This window comes from Camelina sativa, chromosome 10, assembly GCF_000633955.1.
Source record: "Camelina sativa cultivar DH55 chromosome 10, Cs, whole genome shotgun sequence".
In the NCBI taxonomy this organism is placed as follows: domain Eukaryota; kingdom Viridiplantae; phylum Streptophyta; class Magnoliopsida; order Brassicales; family Brassicaceae; genus Camelina; species Camelina sativa.
Window position 1 is genome coordinate 22,184,520 of NC_025694.1, and position 25,862 is coordinate 22,210,381.

The 25,862-nt window shown below is 37.6% G+C and overlaps 3 protein-coding genes and 1 pseudogene across 4 annotated transcripts; 3 read left to right on the top strand and 1 right to left on the bottom strand.

The window, feature by feature from the left end:
- On the top strand, nt 7,290–12,804 carry LOC109126891 (annotated as a pseudogene).
- On the top strand, nt 13,726–15,325 carry LOC104719568 (phenolic glucoside malonyltransferase 1-like). Its single transcript, XM_010437512.2, has one exon. The coding sequence runs from the start codon at nt 13,726–13,728 to the stop codon at nt 15,109–15,111; it is 1,386 nt and encodes a 461-aa protein (XP_010435814.1). The 3' UTR covers nt 15,112–15,325.
- Nucleotides 17,086–17,750, bottom strand: LOC104719569 (60S ribosomal protein L21-1-like). The gene has a single exon (XM_010437513.2). It carries the CDS (start codon nt 17,682–17,684, stop codon nt 17,199–17,201), a length of 486 nt encoding a protein of 161 aa, XP_010435815.1. The 5' UTR covers nt 17,685–17,750; the 3' UTR covers nt 17,086–17,198.
- On the top strand, nt 18,762–21,665 carry LOC104719572 (phenolic glucoside malonyltransferase 1-like). 2 transcript variants are annotated; one of them, XM_019230581.1, is made up of 2 exons: nt 18,762–19,310; nt 20,596–21,665. In XM_019230581.1, exons 1-2 carry the CDS (start codon nt 18,805–18,807, stop codon nt 21,509–21,511), a joined length of 1,422 nt encoding a protein of 473 aa, XP_019086126.1. In that variant the 5' UTR covers nt 18,762–18,804; the 3' UTR covers nt 21,512–21,665. The 2 variants fall into 2 exon arrangements, with proteins under 2 accessions (XP_019086126.1, XP_010435817.1); XM_010437515.2 differs by lacking the exon at nt 20,596–21,665 and having other exon boundaries at nt 18,764–20,380.

Below are 25,862 nucleotides of genomic sequence, written 5' to 3' on the forward strand. Positions count from 1 at the left end.
GAGAAATTAGACTAAAAGCTAAAGTAGTATGTGCTTTCAATAAAATTCAAAAGTAAATGTCAGATAAGTTATCACCTGAGTGCAAAGGACTTCAGTCTTGTATACGATGATCTCACATACTTGATTGAATCCCTGATAGCAGCAATACAAGGTTTAACCTTCTTCATTCCATCTGACACCATCAAATTGAGGATGTGAACACAACATCTCATATGCAAGAATTCACCTCCTCTCAGCCTCAACTCCTCTCTAAAAACCCTCAAAGCCTTGTCATTACCCTTAGCATTATCAACAGTCACTGAAAATACCTTCTTGATCCCCTATTCCTCTAGACAATCCAAAAGTTGTCCAGCAATCATGTCTCCTTTGTGATCAGTGATTACCTTGAAGCTCAGTATCCTTTTCTGCATTGCCCAATTCTCATCAATCCAGTGAGCAGTCACCACCATGTAGTTGACAGAAGTTGTTTGTGAAACCCATATGTCCGTGGTAAGAGAAACTCTTTGCTGCTCAACACCAAACAAGTGCTTCAACTCTTCTTTCTCTTGCAGAAACATTCCAGCTATGTCCTTAGAAGAGGTCCTTCTTGATAAAGTCTTGTACATAGGCAACAAGTTTAAACATAAACGCTTCCACCCTTCAGGTTCAGCAAAGGAAAAAGGCAACTCATTCATAACAACTAGCTGATTAACAGATAACCTATAAAGTTGAGGATCATACTTAATGACCCTCATATCCCCCCCTCTTATCAACACCTAAAGCAGTCTGATTTTCCATCGCTTTGAACTCCTTAAACTTTTTGCATCTATCTATGTGACCCTTCATCGCGCTAGTCCCTGATTGCTTTGTATCACACCCAACCTGTTGCTGACAATACTTACAGAAGCTGAATTGATCATCCTCATTCCTTTGAATGAAATGTTGCCAGACCCAAGCCCTTTTAGGATACTTCTTCTTCGCCTTAGGTGGTAGACCAGAGTCTAGTTTTTCTCTTTTATTCCCAGTCGTAGCAGTCTCAGCCTGAGCAGTCCCAGCCTGACCAGTTTCTTCTATGATAACAAGTTCTTCACCATCCTTCTCGACGTTAGGGTCGTAATCTTTAGCCTCCATCTGCAAAGCATAACAGTCGATTAGCATTAGAGAAGTTTAAACAAGTAAACCATCAAGAAAAGTCTACTCAATTCAATCGACTAACAGGTTGTGGTTAATTTCATCTTAAAACTTCAAAACTAAAAACAACAGGACTACATTTAACAACCTATATAAAGAAATCAAGAAACTATAAAAAAAAAATTCAAAAATAAATCGAATTGAAAAATTTAGGGTTAGGGTTTTTCCTTTTAAATCCGAGATTAACGAAATTATGCTACTACAAATTAACAGAAACCAAAGAGTTTTAAACCATTTCATTATAAGAACAGAGATTGAAAGGAACCAGTGTCTACCTTTTCGATTTGGAGATTAGGGTTCACCAAATCTGATTTTCCACCGCCGATTAGAAGATGAAGAAGAGCAACAGAAGAAGAGATTACGAGAAGGAGAGAAGAAACGATGAAGAAAAGTCAGTGAGTCGGAGTTTGGTGTTCACGGCGAAAGAATCGCCTTTGAGTCGCACAAGGGTTTGAGAGAGTTGGCTGTGAAGTGTTACTGATTAGGTTTAGTGTTAATAAGCTTTTATACCTCGGTTAACGATTAACCGATCGGAAATCAGATTCCGAACCCGATTAACCCGAAACTGAATTCACAATTTAATTGCATCTGATCGGTTAACTCCCTATTCCTCTCTCGGAACCGAAATCCGAGTATGTCAGTTAATTCGGTTCAATCTGAACAAACTGAACCGAAGACCCAGGGCTAGCTGTGATGATTTATATTGACCGTTCCAATGAAACTGAAAGACTTTCAATCACCAATTCTCTGTCGTGAGGATGAACTACGTACTATTTTTAAGAGAAAAGAAATGATTTACTGATAACTTTTTTGGTTGCAGTTTTAAAATAATCACAAGGCCCAGGGCTTGGGTTATATATATGAGACGAAGCGGTTGCAATGAACAATTACCTATAATTAATTAATAACGCAAACCGTCGCCTCGTAATAAATTAACGTACAGACTTCATTGCCTGACTTCTTTACACAGGTTAAGAAGTAGACATCATAATCTTATTTTTTCGACAATATGTAAACAGTAGAAGTCTACTGTAATTGAAATCAACGAAATCATCCAAATATTATAGAAACTGAAGCAAGTGCACAGATTACAGACATAAATACGCCATTCAAACATACAGACACGATGAAGAAAGGTTCACATATTTTAGAACTTAATTGAAAGATCTACGAAACCAAAGAGATTAATACAACAATGAGGATTATACCGGCGATTAAGACATTCCCGACCACCCCCTTACACGACGAACTGAGAGACGTAATTCTTTCATCTGATCTGTCACCTTGTCTAGCTCCTGCTGAACCCATAGCATTTCCTCATTTTCCTGGATGGCTGTAATAGAATCCCTTTGGTGAGCAAGTCCACCTCTCATTGCTTGAAGTTCTTGCATAATAGCCTCATCCCACCATTTCATAATATGGTCCTCTCAATCCTATACGATAGAAATAAATATACCAAAAGATTATTATCTATACTCAAATAATAATTAGACCAAACAAATAAACCACCAAACAATCTAACAATCTCATGGTTATTGCATCCAATGAAAATTCTTCCAGGATTGTCAGCTGTGGAGGAACATTTCATAATGGTTTCCCTTCCGCAGAAACATTTGTCAGTAATTCCAACTGTCAGGCCAAGAAAATTTACTTCGGGTGGACGCTAACTCCATACTTGCAAAGAACTAGAAGATGGCTGAGTGTAGCTGTGTAACCCCATATCTGTGTGCAAAATGAACAAAAAACGATGAGAACATATATATTTACGAACAAAATTAGCTAAAGCGTTACAAAAGCAAATCGCTGACGATAAACCAAGAAATACTTATTAGAGATGTCCTTGAGATTCGAAGACGAGAAATGATGAGAATACAATCTGAATTTCCGAGAACAATAATATCAGAATTTTTGAGATAGAAATTTTGGAGAGAGAGAGATCACGTAAAACTAGGGTTGACTTACAGAAAGAAGTATATATATCGTTAAATTATCCGGTTAGGTTAAAAACAAGGAATCGGTACGCATTCGGTTAGGTTCAGCTATCGGTTTGGTTAAAATTATAGGTATTAATATAATATTAATAGTTGATGGCATAACAAAGTCAACCACAAATAGTCCACAGAGAAGTCTACTTAAAAAAACCCTAAATCATATAATTTTAACCTAATCAGCCTTTTCTCCCTTAATTTGACTTGTTTATAGGTAAATTTATTTTATTCCAATGCAGGAAGTCTATGTGGTTATTATTTGGTCAATAGGTTTATCAAATTATTTTTTATAATTTTTTAATTAAAATTCAAACTATAATTAAGGAGTAGACAAATTGTTATGTCTTCTAGTTGACATTAAGTTGTAATCGTCCTTAATGAAATCTATTGCAGACTTTCTCCGGGTTACATATGTCGTTTCGACTTGTGTTTTTTGTTTGGTCGTAAGGGAGTCAACTATAATTTCAGTACCCTTGGTGGTTATGTTTCTCAAATATCAAATATGGAGTCTACTATTCAAAGCCAAATAAAGGTATACAAAATGCAATTGTCCCACATAAGATGCATTTTGTCCTTATGCATCAAAATTTTATGTAGAATTAGTATAATACTCCTTTAGAACCATCCCACAAACACCAATGCCCAAAGAATAAATGGGTCCATTTGACACAACATTTAGTAACCTATATTTTTATTATGAAACGAAATACATGTGACATGGAATAAACTTGTAACGAATTTGGAACAGCCCATGCGACATTAGTAGAGAGGATAGTCATGACCTTAGAATTATCAAAGACATAAACTTCCAAATCTAGTAGAAAATTCATTGAAAACCGATTGTATAAAAGAATACGAATAACTTACAATCCAAGCCGATAAACAACCTGCCAACATAAGTCTTCTAGGGTAAAGCTGAACTCCAAGACAAAACGTCATAGCGACTGACTTGTAAAACCCTACACATCACAAGAATAAATCATAAGATGATAAGTTTAGTGTTTGATGAGAGAGAGAGGAAGAGAGTGCGTTTACCATCGTCATAGTAAAAATATTGACACATATTTGCCTTTATTTATAAAGAAAGAGAAGAAGTGTGTCCAACAAAATCTAAACAAAATATTTGATATCACCATTCACCATGTAGTATCTTAAAAAAAAAATTATTTATTTTGTATCTAAACAATTTTGGTATCATACATTAATGTATATACTCATATATAGTTGTAAAAATCTATTTATTGTTTGTTTCCAAATTCAAAAGTAATTATTTCCATATACACATGATAGGTGTAATTTTGCATTAATTATGCTAATATTATAAGATTTCTCTACTTTTTTAGACAATTCAAATTGATAAAGATATGAGAAATCCCGAAAACATATTTCTATTAGTCGATTTTTGTTGATTCTTATAAATACTTTAATTCACATGTTAGGAAAATAAAAATACAGTAAAACCTCTATAAATTAATACTCTATAAATTAATAAACACTATAAATTAATAAATTTTGCTGGTCCCAAGTCGGGCCAGTATAAAAATTAACAATATTCGATAAGATAATAAGATAATAATTTTTTCGAAATCTCCTTATAAAATATGGTCCCAATAATATCATAAATTAATAATTATGTAAATTTATATATATATATATATATATATATATATATATATACTGATATAATAGTGTATGTTTCTCCTAAAGCTCAATTCTATAGAACAATTGTAATGTTGTATTTTCAACCTATAATGATATCTCTAAAATATTTTATAACATGTCATACAAATAATTAAATTTAAAGTTTTAATTTTTAGATATGCATCATTTACAATTTGATAATTTGACAGATTATTAAAATAGGAGAATTGATATTATTATTCATAGATTTGAATTTATGTGTCTCATGTGTATAAGTCAATTTGTCTATAATATTTGTAATTTATTGTAAATAGTGCTTTCTAAATATTACAAGTTCAATTCCTAAACCATAAAATTTATAACATCCGAAAGTTTAATCTTATTTTGCTATAGTTGTTCCAATTCATAATTTTTTAAAAAATAAACAATTAAAAATATATCTATAAATTAATAATTATTAATTTACACTATAAAATAATAATTATTAATTTATAGATAAATTAATATCACTATAAATTAATAAAATGTCTTAGTCCCAACATTATTAATTTATAGAGGTTTTACTGTATTGATATTATAAGATTTCAATACACTAATAAACATATCATCAATTCTCATTAGTAATTTTTTATTATAAAACTATTTTGTATTGGTATAGCTATATATATTTAAAATTTATTTCTAAGATTTTAAAATTTTGTATTAATTCTAACTAATGAAAATCACTAATGAATTGAATTTATCATATAAAAATAGACTTAAATCAAGATATTCATTTGATAGTCTAGATAAATTATATTATTACTATTTATGTATTTTATTTATAATTACAAAGATAATTGCTTAACAAAAGAAATCTTATTTTATAACTTTGTAAAGTCACAAAATAAAATATATTTACGAAAGTATTTTGTAGTTAAATTTTAGTTTTTTCTAATTAATTAAAACTCCCTGAATTAATAATCATAATTTTGTTGAGGAAATTTCTAAAAATCAAAACTAATTTTATATTCAATTTGTTTACATTTTATGTACAATTCCAAATTTAATAGCTTAATTTATGTTAACGATTTTAAACTGTTTAGTTGTTAAAAAAAATGATTTTCTGTTTCCATAAATTTTGGGTAGTTATTATTATTTGTAACCTTTAGAAGATAAATTATACACTAATTAGCAAATTTTGTTAGTTTCCTAAATTAAAGAAACAACCAATATTCTCATAATCAGTTTCCTTTTTTCAATTACACTTCCAAATGATTACTCGATAACCCAATCTTAAAGAAGCGCATATTTATGACCCGGATCCGTTTTGTTAATATAGGGTTATTTTGCCAATTTTGAACGCCCCGAAAATGATTTTGTACTTCTCTTTTACTTATATAGGGATAATATAAATTTGGTTAATCACCATAATGATATCAACCACATATATAGTTAGGGGTGTCAATCGGGCTGGTCCGGCCAGGCCCGGCCCAAAACCCGTAAAGCCTGCATATGTTTGAGTCCGGTCTGGTCTGGCCCGAGGTATTTTCGAGCCTATATTTCAAAGCCCGAGTCCTGCCCTAGTAGGGCTACAGGGCATTTTGGATTTTTTCGGGCTTATCTTACAAATCAATAATTCAAACTTGTAAGGCTTAAAAAACAGTGTTTAAAGATGCACTGTAAAACAAATCAATCAGAATTTTAATAACTCATCTATATTCACTATAACCAACTTAATTTAAAAGAAAAAGTTTAAAACTAAATAAAATTTATACTTTAACCAAATAAAACAATATACAATTCATATAAAATATCATAGATAAAAATTGGAAAAGTATTAAGCAAGGTTATTAAGTAAATATGAAAACTATGATTAAAGTTTCAAACTTTATTTACAATAAATAATTAATCAAATATTGAAATCAAATAAAAACGTTAACAAAAAAAATACAAATATATTTGTTAAAGGGCTTTTTGGGCTGAGCCCAAAAAACCCTATAGCCCAAATGGGATGAGCCTGAAAGACCTGATTTTTTTTGGACATAAATATTTAAGCCCGAGCCCGGTATTTTTCAGTGTCGGGCCGTATCAGCCGGCAGACTTTGGCCCTAATTGACATGCCTATATACAATATATATAGATTAAACAAAAATGATAGAATTTTATAACACAATATGCATATCATATCATGATATCTATGATTTTTTTTTAATATAATTTTAGATTTCATTAAAATACAAACAATAGAACGATACTTAAAAGATCATTCACCTCTCTTATTTAAACCAATCAAATAATGCCATATCATATTAAATAAAATAGATATTAATAGATCTTTTAAAAAATCATTAACCAAAATTAAATTTGGTTAATGATGGGCATATGTACGTTTTCGTAATTTAATTGTTATTTTGTAATTATTGTTCCTACAAAATTGAATCCTTCTATTCTACGTAGCATATATATAGAACATTACCAAAGAAATGGATTATCTATCCACCAAAACATTACCGAAGAAATGGATTCATCACTAAAATTTATCCACGTCGACCGAGTCACTCCTTCAAACTCTGACTCATCGGAGTCACTCACTCTCCCACTCACTTCTTCGACCTTCGCTGGTTCAAGATCCATGCAGTCGAACGAGTCATCTTCTTTCGACGAACCGAGGTAACTCGCTCTTTTTTCGACTCAGTCATTGTCCCCAACCTCAAAACCTCTCTTTCTTCGTCCCTCTCTCACTGTCTCCCCCTCGCCGGCCAACTCGTCTGGAAACAACTTGATCCCAAACCGAGCATCGTCTACTCTCCAAACGACGCCGTTTCATTAACCGTCGCTGAGTCAAACGCCGATTTCTCCCGTTTAACTGGTAAGGAACCATTTTTCTCCACCGAGTTACACCCGTTAGTCCCTAGGTTACAAAGCTTCGACGACTCGGCCTCGGTCATGTCGTTTCAAGTTACGTTGTTTCCAAACCAAGGGCTTGTTAGTTAGATAGTTAAGATCCTATGAGATCTTGGATATATGTTAATAGGAATATCTCTAGAATATCTCTTAGTATAGATACGAACCTATCTCCACACATTGTACTCTATATATACCTTTCTATGTGAATGATAATCTGGACGGAGTTTCACTTATAACATGGTATTAGAAGCCCTAGTCTACAACTAATTTTGCTCGATCCATCTCCGCCTCCTCTGTTTTTCATTCTTCTCTTATTCTTTTTCTTTGTCTTCCTTCCGTCTTCTCTTTGCTTTCTCTTCTCTTCTGCATAATTTTTTTGCGATTCTTACTATTTGCGTAACGCCAAAATCTGATAAACCTTTTGGCATCTCACAAATCAAGGCGTACATCCCGATTACCCTTGACATGACCAAAATGAATTATGACGTGTGGAGAGAACTTTTTGAGACTCATTGTCTCTGTTTCGGAGTTCTCGGCCACCTCGACGGCACATCCACTTCAACTCCGGCGACACAACAACAGTGGAAAGAACATGATGGCCTCGTTAAAATGTGGATTTACGGCACAATTTCAGAGTCCATCCTCGACACAGTTCTCAAAACCAAATCCACCGCACGAGAACTTTGGCTCACCATCGACGACCTCTTTCGTGACAACAAAGAGGCGCGCGCAATAGAGTACGACACTGAACTCCGCACTCTCACCATCGGTGACTCTACCATCGCCGAATACTGCAAACGACTTAAGACACTTGCCGATCTCTTAGCCAACATTGACTCTCCGGTCACTGATCGCCAACTCGTCATGTATATGCTGAACGAACTTAATGACAAGTTCGACTCCATCATCAATGTCATCAAGCACAAGTCACCGTACCCGTCATTTACCATCGCACGATCCATGCTGCAATTAGAAGAGACCCGTCTGTCCAAGCACGTGAAACCCACTCCGAGTCCGCCGTCTGACACATCCTCACCGAACATCTTGTGCACCACAACGGATCAATAGTCTTCACGCAGCAATCAGTCCGGACATCAGGGTCGCGGATACAGAGGTCGCGGTCGTGGCGGTTCTCAGAACAGAGGATGTGGTCGCTACAATAACTCCTGGTCAGATCCACACCAACCATGAGGTTACGGTCCTCAACCGTATCAATCACCATACTACGCACCACACCCTCCTTACTACGGTCTGTCGCCACCACCTCCGTACTACGGTCCCTCTGCTCCACCGGTCCATCAAGCTCCCACTCAATCTCGTCCTCACGGTGAAGCTCACGTCACTCAGATGCTGCCTCCAGCTTCTCCACAACTGACGTATCTTCCAACTGCGCTGACCAATGCTCTCCAAACGATGTCTATTCAGGATCCCAATGCCACACCTTGGGTCATGGATACGGGAGCTACCAACCACATCTCGGCTCAACCAGGTATTCTACGTACACCTTTTAGTTCGAGTCATTTACCTAGTGTCATTGTCGGAAATGGATCCTCTGCCAAGGTCACGCATGTTGGTAATGGTATTCTACTAACACCATTTCATTCTCTACGCCTTCAAAATGTCTTAGTTTGTCCCTCTATCATCAAAAACTTGATCTCGGTCCGACGTTTTGTAACAGATAATAATTGTTCTGTAGAATTTGACCCATTCGGTTGTTGTGTTAAGGACCTACTGACCAGGACCAAGCTCCTCCGCTGCAATAGCCCGGGCCCTCTCTACTCCGTCACACCATACCACAACTCGGCTCCCATTCAAGCTTTTGTTTCTGTTCCCGCACGTAGTTCGACATGGCATCACCGCCTGGGTCACCCTGGCAATGCCGTTCTTCAACATGTTCACTCTTCTAATAATATCTCTTACAATAAGACCGACTTGAGAACTTTGTGTCAAGCGTTTCAGCTTGGTAAACACATCTGGTTTCCGTTTTATTCATCAAACAGTTCTGTTTCTCAACCATTTGATCTTATTCATTCTGATATTTGGACATCTCCCGTTTTGAGTGTTACTGGTATCAAGTATTATCTCATGTTCATTGACCATTACACACATTTCATATGGGTTTATCCATTGCAGCGAAAGAGTGATACATTCGGTAATTACCTACACTTCTCTGCGTATGTTAAAACACAATTCAACCGCACCATCAAATCCATTCAATGCGACAACGGTGGTGAGTACAATAATCGGGAGTTCTTAGCACACTTATCCTCGGTCAGTACAACGATCCGCTTCTCTTGTCCTCACACGTCTCAACAAAACGGTCGGGCGGAACGGACACTACACATAATCAACAACCTCGTTCGTACCCTCCTCCACCAAGCATCACTACCACTCTCGTATTGGGTTGAGGCTCTATTCACTGCCGTTTACACAATCAATCTCCTTCCTTCTTCGGTGATTAACAGTGAGGTGCCATACACGAAGCTGTTCAACATTCCACCACGGTACGATTACCTTTGCACATTCGGGTGCTTATGCTATCCGAACACACTGGCCACTTCTCCACACAAGCTGGCGCCACGGTCCACTCCCTGTATCTTCCTCGAGTACCCAATGAATCACAAAGGCTATCGCTGCATGGATATTGCAACCCGTAAGATCATACTCTCCCGTCACGTAACCTTTGATGAATCGGTGTTTCCTTTTTCGGCATTTTCCTCAGCCACTATCCCACCGATTCCTGTGCCTAAACAGATCCTTCCCGTGCCTCCCATTCCACAGTTGACCATCACTCCACCTGTGGAGCCACCTATACCAAATATCGTTCCCCCCGCACATCCGATGGTCACCCGTAGCAAAAGTGGTATCGTTAAACCACGAATTCCATTATGTCTCCATACAGATGTAATTTCGCCATTACCAACATCACATATTCAGGCTGCAAAGGATCCGTTTTGGAATGATTCTATGACACAAGAGTATAATGCTCAGATTAAAAGGCGTATGTGGGATCTTGTGCCCCGGCCAAAGGCTACTAATATTGTGCGTTCTATGTGGCTTTTCAGGCATAAATTTGATGCGTAGTGCAAGCTCACCCGCTACAAGTCTCGGTTGGTCGCTAATGGGAAGTCACAACAACTCGGAATCGATTGTGATGAAACGTTTAGCCCCGTGGTTAAACCGGCAACCATACGCGTTGTTCTTTATGTTGCGGTAGCTCGAGATTGGCCGCTTCATCAGTTGGACGTGAAAAACGCTTTCCTCCATGGTGATCTCAAGGAAACGGTCTACATGCACCAGCCTCCGGGATTTGTTGACAAGTCTAAACCCGACCATGTTTGCCTTCTCCGCCGCTCTCTGTATGGACTCAAGCAGGCGCCTCGCACCTGGAATACTCGGTTTGCTACGTACGCTCGTCGTATTGGCTTTAAGCAAAGCATATTGGATCCCTCTCTATTCATCTACCGCCATGGTCTAGATCAAGCATATCTTCTCCTCTACGTAGATAACATCATCGTTACTGCTTCTTCTGACCAGCTCCTTCGCTGCATCATCGCTTCTCTCAGTACGGAATTCGAAATGTCGGATCTCGGGTTCCTTCACTACTTTCTCGGCATCTCGGTCACACGCAACGCCTCCGGTTTATTTTTGAGCCAACACAACTACGCCGCAGATATCCTTCATCGAGCCGGTATGACTAATTGCAATATCAGTCAAACGCCGGTTGATACAAAGGCTAAGCTTGCCGCTGCGACTGGCGCTCTGGTCAAGGATCCATCACTTTATCGAAGTCTGGCGGGCGCCCTTCAATACCTTACGTTCACTCGACCGGACATTGCTTATGCAGTTCAGCAAGTTTGTTTGTTCATGCATGATCCCCGAGAGTCACATCTTACTGCCTTGAAGCGAATCCTCCGTTACGTTAAAGGCACTCTTTCACATGGCCTCCAAATTCACTGTTCCTCCATCATTGACATGGTTGCCTACACCGACGCTGATTGGATCGGTTGCCCTGACACGCGACGGTCCACTTCTGGCTATGGTGTCTTTCTTGGTGATAGCCTCGTTGCATGGTCTGCCAAACGACAAGCCACGGCGTCTCGATCCAGTGCTGAGGCTGAATATAGGGGTGTTGCGAACGTTGTTGCTGAAGCGACGTGGTTACGGGGTCTTCTTGCTGAAATGCACATTCATATCCCGAAGGCAACTCTTGTGTATTGTGACAATGTTAGTGCAGTCTACATGTCCTCCAATCCGGTTATGCACCAACGGACGAAGCACATTGAAATCGACATCCACTTTGTTCGTGATAAGGTGGCCGTCGGTGAGATTAAAGTTTTACATGTCCCATCCGCACACTAGTTAGCGGACATCTTCACCAAAGGATTACCCTCGCCACTATTCTTGAGTTTCCGGGACAGTCTGAACGTCCGCTCCTCCGGTACACCGACGATCAGAGTGCGGGGGCGTGTTAGTTAGATAGTTAAGATCCTATGAGATCTTGGATATATGTTAATAGGAATATCTCTAGAATATCTCTTAGTATAGATACGATCCTATCTCCACACATTGTACTCTATATATACCTTTCTATGTGAATGATAATCTCGACGGAGTTTCACTTATAACAGGGCTTTGCATCGGCGTAACAGCACATCATGCCGTTTTAGATGGGAAAACGACAATCAGTTTTCTCAAATCTTGGGCGCACATATGTAAACATCAAGATTCTTCTTTACCTCAGGATCTGATTCCGTTTTACGATCGCACGGTCATAAACAGTCCATCAAATGGCGATATAAAGATTTTGAACTCATGGCACACTTTGGTCAAAATGTTCACCGGTAAAGAACCAGAAAACCCCAAGAGTTTAAAGCTCTGTCCGTCCCCGGTGATTAGTCCTGACGCAGCGCGGTACACTCTTGAGCTCACTCCTGAAGATATCCAAACCCTTCGGGAGAGCACGGTCATAATGATCGACATTTGTTATTGCTTACTCGTACGCCATAGTGTGTGCTTCATAAGAGCTCGAGGTGGAGAACCGAATAGAACGATTGGATATGGTTTCTCGGTAGATTTGGAGTATCTATTTGAATTCTATTTTCGGATGGGGTAGACCTGATAAAGTGATGATTGTATCTATACTGGTGAAGAAAATGTGATTTCTTTGGCGGAGAGTAGTGTGGAGGTTGCCTTCTTACGCAAGAAACAAGAAATGGACGGACTAATTGATTTGCTCCATCATGGACACCTTTCCTTTACATGAATAAAACTGATCTCCTGTTTGTTGATGGATGTATTGTAGCTTTTATTTGAGGTATGGTAGGTTGGTGTATTGGAATTTTTGTTCCGATATCAGTCCAACAAAATTTTTTGAGGTCTCGACTGTTTGTGTGCGATCCATGATGAAATAGAATGATACGTAAAATAAGTTGATACAATATGTAATGTTTCATTTTCTGTTAAATTTTGAACAAAGTTTAGAAGCCAACAATAGAATTGTTTAGAAGCTAAAAATGCATGAGAATGGTAGAGATAATTGAAAAAAATTTGAACAAAGTTTTAAACCCAAAAAAAAAAAAAAATTGAACAAAGTAAGCGGGAACGAAGAAATGTGCCGACATAAAAAAACAAATTGTGCCGACATAAAAAAAAACACAATTGAAACAATGAAATGAAGTGTATCAAACAAAGATGACTACTTTTATTAGAATATAATCAATATATCAAATGAGTTTTCTATGGTATGTGTGAGGTTAATAATTTTCAAATATATATTTAATAACCAATCAATAATTGATATGATGAAATGAACAATTTTCATCATCAAAATTTGAAAAAAAAAAATAGAGAAAAAATGTTAAAAATTGTAAACAGTTGACCCGTTTTGGCTTTGGATTCATGATTCAATATTTTTTAATATGTAAATAATGAGTGGCTCTGTTGTGTTATCCTTTTTTACTTACAGTAATAATATTTATCTCATATATATACAAACGACGATACTGTATTAGGATTTCCATCAATACTACAAGAAATGGATTCATCAGTAAATATCATCAACGTGGAGCGAGTCTCTCCCTCAAACTCAGACTCGTCCGAGTCACTCACTCTCCCACTCACTTTCTTCGACCTTATCTGGTTCAAAATGCTTGCAGTCAAACGAGTCATCTTCTTTCGACTCACCGCAGCCACTCGCACTTTTTTCGACTCAGTCATCGTCCCCAACCTCAAAACCTCTCTCTCATTATCCCTCTCTCATTTTCTCCCCCTCGTCGGCCAACTCGTCTGGAAACAACTTGATCCCAAACCGAGCGTCGTCTACTCTCCAAACAATGCCGTTTCATTCACCGTCGCCGAGTCAAACGCCGATTTCTCCCGTTTAACTGGTAAAGAACCATTCTTCTCCACCGAGTTGCACCCGTTAGTCCCTGAGTTACAAATCTCCGACGACTCGGCCTCAGTCATGTCGTTTCAAGTCACGCTGTTTCCAAACCAAGGGTTTTGCATCGGCGTAGCAGCACACCATGCCGTTTTAGATGGGAAAACGACAACCAGTTTTCTCAAATCTTGGGCGCACATATGTAAACATCAAGATTCTTCTCTACCTCACGATCTGATTCCGTTTTACGATCGCACGGTCATAAAAAGTCCACCAAGTGGCGATATAATGATTTTGAACTCATGGCACAGTTTAGTCAAAATGTTCATCGGTAAAGAACCAGAAAACCCCAAGAGTTTACAGCTTCGTCCGTCGCCGGTGATTAGTCCTGACACAGTTCGGTACACTCTTGAGCTCACTCCCGTAGATATCCAAACGCTTCGGGAGAGGCTCAAGAGAGAGTCATCATCCTCCTCTTCCTCGTCAACACAGCTTCGTTTGTCGACGTTTGTGATAACATATTCATATGCGTTAACTTGCGTAGTTAGAGCTCGAGGTGGAGATCCCAATAGACCTGTCGGGTGTGTGTTTGCTGCGGATTGTCGAAATATAGTCACTCCACCGATCCCATCGAGTTATTTCGGTAATTGCGCCATTGGTATCGGTAGAATTCCATTAACTGCAGATACGTTTATGGGTGAAGAAGGGTTTTTGGCTTCTACAAGGTTGGTGAGCGACTTGGTTGAGGGATTGGACGAGGGTGTGGTGTGGAAGATCCCAGATTTTGTAGAGTTATCTAGAAGTCTTCCAAAAGAAGCACAGTTTCTATCTGTTTCGGGTTCGACCCAGTTTGGAGTATACGGGTTGGATTTCGGGTGGGGAAAACCAGAGAAAGTGGTGGGTGTGTTGATTGATCAAGGCGAAGCGATTTCCTTGGCGGAGAATAGAGATGGAAATGGCGGTGTGGAGGTTGGCTTCTCTCTCAAGAAACATGAAATGGATGCTCTCATTGATTTGCTCCATAACGGACTAAAAGTTTGACCACTCCTTTCCTCAAAATAAAATTCTCAAAGCATCTCCAGTGGTATAATTTTATTATAAATTTCACATTATTTCAAAAAAAGAACTTCATTAAGAGATTTTTCAAGAAATGACTTCTTCAATGGTAAAGCCTTAGAGCTTGTTTATCGGTAAGTTCTTAGAGGAGTTTTAAGGGTTTTGAATCAAAAAAAATAAATCAGAAGTAAAAAAAAATTTAAAAGANCGGAGTATACGGGTTGGATTTAGGATGGGGAAGACCGGAGAAAGTGGTGGTTGTGTCGATTGATCAAGGCGAAGCGATTTCCTTGGCGGAGAGTAGAGATGGAAATGGCGGTGTGGAGGTTGGCTTCTCTCTCAAGAAACATGAAATGGATGCTCTCATTGATTTGCTCCATAACGGACTAAAAGTTTGACCACTCCTTTCCTCAAAATAAAATTCTCAAAGCATCTCCAGTGGTATAATTTTATTATAAATTTCACATTATTTCAAAAAAAGAACTTCATTAAGAGATTTTTCAAGAAATGACTTCTTCAATGGTAAAGCCTTAGAGCTTGTTTATCGGTAAGTTCTTAGAGGAGTTTTAAGGGTTTTGAATCAAAAAAAATAAATCAGAAGTAAAAAAAAATTTAAAAGAGCCCCTTATATATTATACCGGATTGTGTTATAAGAGACGATACGTGTCGTGTTTCTGTTGGTCGGACATAATAATACAAAAGAAAAAAAATTTCTTTTCCTCTCTCTCTCTTTCTCTCGCGATGCGCTGAAACGACAAAGGAATTTGGAATCAGAAAGAAGGGTTTGGAATTGATTGATCTGGAATCAGATGAAGGGTTTGGATTCATGATTAGCGTTCTTTGATTTTGGATCGAAAATTAGGNTATATGGGTTGGATTTCGGGTGGGGCATACCAGAGAAAGTGGTGGTTGTGTCGATTGATCAAGGCGAAGCGATTTCCTTGGTGGAGAGTAGAGATGGAAATGGCGGTGTGGAGGTTGGCTTCTCTCTCAAGAAACATGAAATGGATGCTCTCATTGATTTGCTCCATAACGGTCTAAAAGTTTGACCACTCTTTTCCTCAAAATAAAATTGTAAGAGCATCTCCAGTAGTATAATTTATTATAATTTTCACATTTTTTAAACTTAAGAACTTCATTAAGAGATTTTTCAATGACTTCTCCAATGGTAAAATCTTATTAGAGCATCATCATTAAACAGCCCTTAATGGGTTTGTTAACTTTAAATTAACATTAAATTTAATACTAGTTTAATTTAAACCTCACTAACTATGTATATTATATATATATATATATATATTTTTTTTTTTTGTCTGACAGCTTTAATAGATTAGCTCAAAGGAAGTCAACTCGAAAAAAAATTGTTTACAAAGCTAACATACCGTGGTTCGGTACAATTTTTTTATGTCAAGAAATTCGCTTTAGCATTTGCGCTACAAAAATAAGAGAAAAAGAAAAAGTAGAGAACTCTTCTTTGTCACACTTGATCTGGTCCGAATAAATTGAGAAGACCGGTCATTCGGAAGGAGAAAACACAGGTCTAAGTAGTCAGTGAGTAAAACTACGTCGCTATTGCCCGCACCAAATCATACACTTCATCGCCCAAACTAAAAGCTTCAACCTCTCCATATAACATAGATAAATTACATCGAAGGTTCACTCCTCCATAGTAGGTGGGTCACTAACTATGTATATTAGGTTTTCTCCTTCTATTGGTGAACCTTAAATATGAGTGTATTAAGAATTAAAAGTTAATTATTTATAGAAAATGTGTTTTTTTAATATAATTTATAATGTAACAAATGTTGGTTAGTATTTATACAAAATAAGAATAATAAAACTATAAATTATAATTACAATACATCTTATAAAAACATAAATATATTACATTATACATACTTCTAAACATATGTTACAATACATAGAAAAACAAACTAGTCTATTTTTTTCTTCTTTTTTTTTTTTACTGCAAACTCCTGTTATATAAAATATTCTTAGTCGAAAACAAAGTTTCAAGTCACTACAAAACATATGAAGACAGAGGAGCTTCCAAAACATAAGAAAGCAGAGAACTAATAGCCTCCCTTGAGATTGTTGACAACATCGTAAGGGATTGGTGTCACAGTCTCCAAGGTCATTTCTTCGACCATGACTCCTGGTTTGGGTCCTTTAGGCTGTCTCTTGGTGCTTATTGTCTCACCATTGGCTATGGCTGCAGCTTTGAGCTCATCATTCTTCTTCTTCCTCAGCTTGAACTCCTCAGCACACCTTGATTGCTCCACACGCACATGAATCCTCTTCCTTAGGATCCTGTTGCCAATCTGTTTGTTGACTTCAACACCGACGGCGGGTTTGGTGACGTTGCAGATGCGACCAGTACGACCATGATAGAACTTGTGAGGCATACGCTTGTGGATCGTACCATTCACCTTAACAACGACGTAATCGCCGACCTTGAAGGTCCTTAAGTAAGTCGAGAGTGGAATGTAACCCTTCTTTCTTAACGGCCTCGCGAACAGATTCCTCGTTCTGGCACGAACTCCATGACCTGCCGGCATTTTTCCGTCTCTTTAGTCTATTTTTATCTATTTTTGGTTTTACATACCCCTTATTTCATTCTCAACATTCCTTTTTGGCCAACTTACTTTTCACCAACCCACTTTGGTCTTTCTTTTTTTTGGCATCACGCAAAGATTGTAACAGCCCTCTCTTTGTCTAGTACAAGATCTTTACTGTGCTTATCTACAGACCTGATATTAGCCACAAAATTTTATAGAATCCATACAAAGAAGATATGCCAAAGAGATTCTTACAATTTCAAAATCATGTTCGTCTGTTTCTATAGCTGTACCACTTGCTGTCACAGACTCTTCCTAATTTTATTTTATTTCTACAGGGTGTAATGCTTCAACCATCACTCGAGATTGGTCCCGAATTTTTCTAATACACTCTTGCGCTCACTCTTTGTGAAAATATCGAAACGCTTCGTTAGGGACTGACGAGAGAGTTTTCCTCCTCATCTTTCGGATCCTCACAGGAGCTTCGCTTGTCGACATTTTATCAAGTAAATACATTTTTGATAAAAAGAGACTATCACAAACAGGTGACCAATAAAACTTTGTAGCATTTTATCACAAACAACAAGAGACTATCACAAACTCATTAACGAATATACATGATGAATCAAGCTTTCTTAAGCCAAAGTAAAATGTGTGATGATGAACCTGGTCTGAAAAAGTTTGATAAGCCAAAGTCTTTGGCTTTAAGCTGCGAATTCTCATTCTTGGGAGTGAAGTTCTGATGATAAAGCAGTAATCAACAAAACATTCGCACACGTAAAACAGGAGATAATCATATGAAGGCAAAAAATAAGTTGATACAATATGTAATGTTTCATTTTGTGTTAAATTTACTGGCCAACAATAGAATTGTTTAGAGCTAAAAATGCAAGAGAATGGTAGAGATAATTCAAATAATATTGAACAAATGAGTTTTCTATGGTATGTGTCAGGTTAATAATTTTCAAATATATATTTAATAACCAATCAATAATAATTGATATGATGAAATGATCAATTTTCATCATCAAAATTTGAAAAAAAAAATAGAGAAAAAATGTTAAAAATTGACCAGTTTTGGCTTTGGATTCATGATTTAATATTTTTTAATATATATATAATGAGTGGCTCTGTTGTATTATTCCCATCAATAGTACAAGAAATGGATTCATCAGTAAATATCATCAACGTGGAGCGAGTCTCTCCTTCAATCTCAGACTCGTCCGAGTCACTCACTCTCCCACTCACTTTCTTCGACCTTCTCTGGTTCAAGCACCATCCAGTCGAACGAGTCATCTTCTTTCGACTCACTGAAGCAACTCGCTCATTTTTCGACTCAGCCATCGTGCCAAACCTCAAAGCCTCTCTCTCCTCATCCCTCTCTCACTATCTCCCACTCGCCGGCAAACTCGTATGGGAACCACTCGATCTCAAACCGAGCATCGTCTACTCTCCAAACGACGCCGTTTCATTCACCGTCGCCGAGTCAAACGCCGATTTCTCCCGTTTAACCGGTAAGGAACCATTCTTCTCCACCGAGTTGCACCCGTTAGTCCCTGAGTTACAAAGCTCCGACGACTCGGCTTCGGTCATGTCGTTTCAAGTCACGCTGTTTCCAAACCAAGGGTTTTGCGTAGGCGTAACTGCACACCATGGCGTTTTAGATGGGAAAACGACAACCAGTTTTCTCAAATCTTGGGCGCACATATGTAAACATCAAGATTCCTCTCTACCCAAAGATCTGACTCCGTTTTACGATCGCACGGTCATAAAAGGTCCACCAAATGGCGATATAAAAGTTTTGAACTCATGGCAGACTTTAGTGAAAACGTTCATGGGCGGTAAAGAACCAGAAAACCCCAAGAGTTTAAAGCTTCCTCCGTCTCCCGTGATTAGTCCTGACGCAGTTCGGTACACTCTTGAGCTCACTCCCGAAGATATCCAAACGTTTCGGGAGAGGCTCAAGAGAGAGTCCTTCCCCCTGTCAAAGGTGCTTCGTTTGTCGACGTTTGTGATTACATACTCATATGCTTTAACTTGCTTATTTAGAGCTCGAGGTGGAGATCCAAATGAACCTGTCGGGTTTGTGTTTGCTGCTGATTGTCGAAAAATAGTAACTCCGCCGATCCCGTCGAGTTATTTCGGTAACTGCGCCGTCAGTACGTATAGAATTCCATTAACCGCAGATACGTTTATGGGTGAAGAAGGGTTTTTGGCTTCTGCAAGATTAGTGAGCGGGTTGGCTGAGGAATTGGAGGAGAGTGTTGTGTGGAATATCCCAGATTATGTAGAGTTTTTTAGTAGTATTCCACTAGGTACAAAAATTGTTTCTGTTGCCGGGTCAACCCGGTTTAGTGTATACGGGATGGATTTCGGGTGGGGCAGACCGGAGAAAGTGGTGGTTGTGTCAATTGATCAAGGCGAAGCGATTTCCTTGGCGGAGAATAGAGATAGAAAAGGCGGTGTGGAGGTTGGCTTCTCTCTCAAGAAACATGAAATGGATGCTCTGATCGATTTGCTCCATAACGGACTAAAAGTTTAACCACTCTTTTTCTTGAAATAAAACTGTACCTTCCTTTTTTGGCCAACTTACTTTTCATCAGCCCACTTTGGTCTGACTTTTTTTTAACATCACGCAAAGATTGCAACAGCCAACAGCCCTCTCTCTCTTTAGTACAAGATCTTTACTGTGCTTATCTACAGACCTGATATTAGCCACAAAACTTTATAGAATCCATACAAAGAAGATATGCCAAAGAGATTCTCACAATTTCAAAATCATGTTTGTCTGTTTCTACAACTGTCCCACTTGCTGTCACAGACTCTCCCGAGTTTGAGATGCATGCATCGCAATCGCATGCTGCCAACTGTGATGANTGTCGTTTCAAGTCACGCTGTTTCCAAACCAAGGGTTTTGCGTAGGCGTAACTGCACACCATGGCGTTTTAGATGGGAAAACGACAACCAGTTTTCTCAAATCTTGGGCGCACATATGTAAACATCAAGATTCCTCTCTACCCAAAGATCTGACTCCGTTTTACGATCGCACGGTCATAAAAGGTCCACCAAATGGCGATATAAAAGTTTTGAACTCATGGCAGACTTTAGTGAAAACGTTCATGGGCGGTAAAGAACCAGAAAACCCCAAGAGTTTAAAGCTTCCTCCGTCTCCCGTGATTAGTCCTGACGCAGTTCGGTACACTCTTGAGCTCACTCCCGAAGATATCCAAACGTTTCGGGAGAGGCTCAAGAGAGAGTCCTTCCCCCTGTCAAAGGTGCTTCGTTTGTCGACGTTTGTGATTACATACTCATATGCTTTAACTTGCTTATTTAGAGCTCGAGGTGGAGATCCAAATGAACCTGTCGGGTTTGTGTTTGCTGCTGATTGTCGAAAAATAGTAACTCCGCCGATCCCGTCGAGTTATTTCGGTAACTGCGCCGTCAGTACGTATAGAATTCCATTAACCGCAGATACGTTTATGGGTGAAGAAGGGTTTTTGGCTTCTGCAAGATTAGTGAGCGGGTTGGCTGAGGAATTGGAGGAGAGTGTTGTGTGGAATATCCCAGATTATGTAGAGTTTTTTAGTAGTATTCCACTAGGTACAAAAATTGTTTCTGTTGCCGGGTCAACCCGGTTTAGTGTATACGGGATGGATTTCGGGTGGGGCAGACCGGAGAAAGTGGTGGTTGTGTCAATTGATCAAGGCGAAGCGATTTCCTTGGCGGAGAATAGAGATAGAAAAGGCGGTGTGGAGGTTGGCTTCTCTCTCAAGAAACATGAAATGGATGCTCTGATCGATTTGCTCCATAACGGACTAAAAGTTTAACCACTCTTTTTCTTGAAATAAAACTGTACCTTCCTTTTTTGGCCAACTTACTTTTCATCAGCCCACTTTGGTCTGACTTTTTTTTAACATCACGCAAAGATTGCAACAGCCAACAGCCCTCTCTCTCTTTAGTACAAGATCTTTACTGTGCTTATCTACAGACCTGATATTAGCCACAAAACTTTATAGAATCCATACAAAGAAGATATGCCAAAGAGATTCTCACAATTTCAAAATCATGTTTGTCTGTTTCTACAACTGTCCCACTTGCTGTCACAGACTCTCCCGAGTTTGAGATGCATGCATCGCAATCGCATGCTGCCAACTGTGATGAATTGATGGACAAGACTGCAATGGTTTACTTGGTCTATTTGAGATGAAACATTAGGTTATTTGATAAAGTTGTGCATTTTATGGCATTTAATGATTTTAGTAGGGTTATAATAATGAGACATTTAAATATGTAGTGGGCTTGATAAGTAACTAACCCAAATCTTATCAGTAAGAAAAAGAAAGGACTCAGACATATCACCATGCTACATTAGTATATTACATTCATTATTAATAATTATTACTTACATTTTTTATTTATACATTAACTCTTACTTGTGTATGAAAAATTGACATGTATTTGGCATATAAATTTAGTTAGTCATCATAATGATATCAAACACATGTATATAGCATATAATATAACTATATATAAATTAAACAAAAATGATTGAATTTGATAAGAAAATGTTCATATCATGATATCTATGAAATTTTTCAATAGAATTTTAGATTTCATTAAAATACAAACATTAGAAAGATACTTGTTCATTCAACTCTCATATTTAAACCAATCAAATAATGCCATGTCATATTAAATAAAATAGATATTAATAGATATTTTAAAAAGTCATTAACCAAAATTAAAAAATATTAATTTAAGTAAATCTAAACCTTAATTCTCCTTTATAAACTCAAACTAATATATAACTTTATTTAGTTATAAAAATATAAACCCTAGTTCTCATTTATCAACCCAAATCGACATATAATATTCTATTTTAATTATAAAATCTAAATTTTAATTTTCATTTGTCAACCCAAACCGACATATAATTCTGAATAATTATAAAATCAAAACACTAACCCTCCTTTAATTTATAAATCCAAACTAAAACCATAATTTTTATTTATAAACCTAAACTCACGTATCATTTAATTGTAAAATATAAATTTTATTTATAAACCTAAACCAGCATATAACCTTGTAAATCAAACTTAATATATATATAAAAATATATTTAAAAATAAAAAATATGAAATTTTAAATTTATTCATTTTTTAGCTGGCATAATCTGATTGGTTGAATATAAAAAAGTTGAACAAAAGGGTTCATCCTAAGGGTGAATCCAAGTATTTTTGATGAAGCAGAAGCACGAAAAGAAAAAAAAAGACTTGTTTTTTACGTTCCCGGGAAGCTAAAGAAACAAGATTCTATGTTTTCTTCACGAAAAACAGAGGAAAAACTCTGTTTTACTACACGAAAAGCAAAGGTTTGAGACTTGAAAGAATAAGCTATTTTGCAAAACTCAAATTTGTAAGATAACTCTTTATTAATTCAATTCAAGGATTTTTCTCTTTACAAGAATTAGAGGTCTTATTTATAGAGCAGCTAAATCAACCTGAAAAGGAAAACCTAAAAGAAATATAAATTTGAGACAAAAGGAAGATCAACAAAAAAATAGAAAACTAACAAAAACAAGAAGGAAAACAGAGAATTCTAGAAGCTTGTGTAATACTTAAAGATTTTCTACATCAGATCTTCCAGGGTAGAAGAAGATTTGACCCCCAATCTGGCTCATTATTGCCCCCATGATAAGGAAATAAATGTTTTATGTTGAAGACGTCCGATGTTCGAATATGATCCGGCAATCGAAGCTTATACGCATTTGCATTGATACGGTGAATGATCTCCACATGTCCTATCTTATGAGACTTCAACTTGTTGTATTCTCGCACCGAAAATCGGTCCTTTGTCAAGACCACCCACACAAGATCACATGGCTGGTAATTCACTTCACGGCGATGCTTATCGGCGGCTTGTTTATAAGAACGTACTGAAGACTCCAAATGGTTGTGTGCTTGTTGATGAAAGATCTATAAATTTTCCACAAAGTCCACTGCTTGTCCATGGAGATGTGATTTATCTGGCATCGTAGACAAATCCAAAGGACTTCGAGGCATAATCCCATAAACCACATGAAAAGGGTTGAACCCCAAGGTTTTGTTGTTGGCATGATTATGTGCAAACTCGACCAGTGGTAACTTCGATTCCCACGTCTTGATGTTATTGCTGACATGACTACGCAACATAGTACCCAAGGCTCAATTTGTGACTTCGGTTTGACCATCCGTTTGTGGATGATAAGCGGAGCTGATGTTAAGACTTGTCCAAGGATCTTTCACACCAAACGCCAAAAATAGCTCTGGAAACGAGTGTCGCGATCCGAAACAATGGAGGTAGGGAGGCCATGAAGATGGTAAATTTCATGAAAGAACAATTGTGCCACTTAGACAGTATCAGTTGTTTGTTTACATGGCAAAAAATAAGACATTTATGAGAAGTGATCAACAATCACAAAAATTGAATCGTTACCTCTTTGAGTACGAGGAAGGCCGAGTACAAAATCCATACTAATATCAATCCATGGCTGTGTAGGAATTGTTAAAGGCATGTATAAACCAGCATTAGGCGCCTTGCCTTTAGCTTGTTGACTTGCACGACACCTTTCAACAAATCGCTCAACATCCCTTCGAAGAGAAGGCTAAAAGTAACATGTCGTAACTAGTTGGAGATTTCGGTCTCGTCTAACATGTCCTTCGGAGTGGGGTTCTTCAAGGATTTTCAAACAAAGGCTGCAATCAAGAATGCATAATTGGTTCCCTTTAAACAAGAAACCATCTTGTAATATGAAATCTTTGTGAATACCACTTTTCACTTCAGCCCATATACAAGCAAAATACGGATCTGTGACGTACAACTCACCAAAAGAGGAAAAGCCAGAAACTGAATTATGCATAGTTGTGAGAAGATTGTGACGATGGCTTAAAGCGTCAGTGACTCGGTTCAGATTTCCAGATTGATGTTTATTTGTAAATGTGAATTGTTGGAGAAATGCAATCCACGCTGCATGTTGAGATGAAACCTTCGCTTGACTATCAAGGTGGCGTAGAGCATCATGATCTGTGAAGAGAACAAAATCACGGTGATAAAGATAATGCTTCCAATGTTTTATGGCTTGGATTATAGCATAGAACTCCACATCATATGTGTTGTACCGGCTTTGAGCACCCAATAATTTCTCACTAAAATAGGCTACGGATCGAGTTTGTTGACTAAGAACAGCTCCAATTCCAAGATTAGAAGCATTACAATGCAACTCAAAATTTAAGGAAAAACCAGGAAGAACGAGAACCGGTGTGGTTGTTAATTTGTGTTTAATGACTTCAAATGCTTGATCCCCCATTTCTGTCCACTCAAACTTTCCTTCACGCATGCAGTCCGTAATCAGAGCCATAATGCTGCTAAAATGTGGAGAAAAACGTCGATAAAAAGATGCAAGACCGTGGAAGCTTCTTACTTCTATAATTTTTCGTGGGATAGGCCATGACTTGATGGATTCTTGGACAAGTCAACAGATAAACAATCCTTTGAAATCATATAATCCAAGAATAAGACACAATCTGTTCCAAAATGGCATTTGTGCTTCGCAACAAAGAATTGTTTTTTCCTTAAGACACCTAAAACTTCTCAGAGATGATGCATATGATCATCCAAAGAAGAACTGAATATGAGTATATCATTAAAATATATATTACCACAAACTTCCCAATGAAAGGACGAAACACTTGATTTATTACCCTCATAAATGTACTAGGGGCGTTCGATAACCAAGACATAACAAGCCATTCAAACAGTCATTCTCGAGTCTTAAAAGCTGTTTTCCATTCATCACCGAGGCGAATCCGAATATGATGATAACCGCTTTATGAGATCGATTTTTGAGAAGATTTTGGAAGTACCAATTTGGTCAAGAAGGTCGTCTAGTCGTGAAATAGGAAAATGGTAACGTATGATTATCTTATTGAAGGCACGATTATCAACACATACACCAAGAGCCATCTGTTTTAGGAATCAACAAAGTGGGAACTGCACATGGACTATCTTGTTGTTTTTTGTTATTGTTCGTTCCCAATCAAGAATGCATAATTGGCTCCCTTTAAACAAGAAACCATCTTGTAATATGAAATCTTTGTGAATACCACTTTGCACTTCAGCCCATATACAAGCAAAATACGG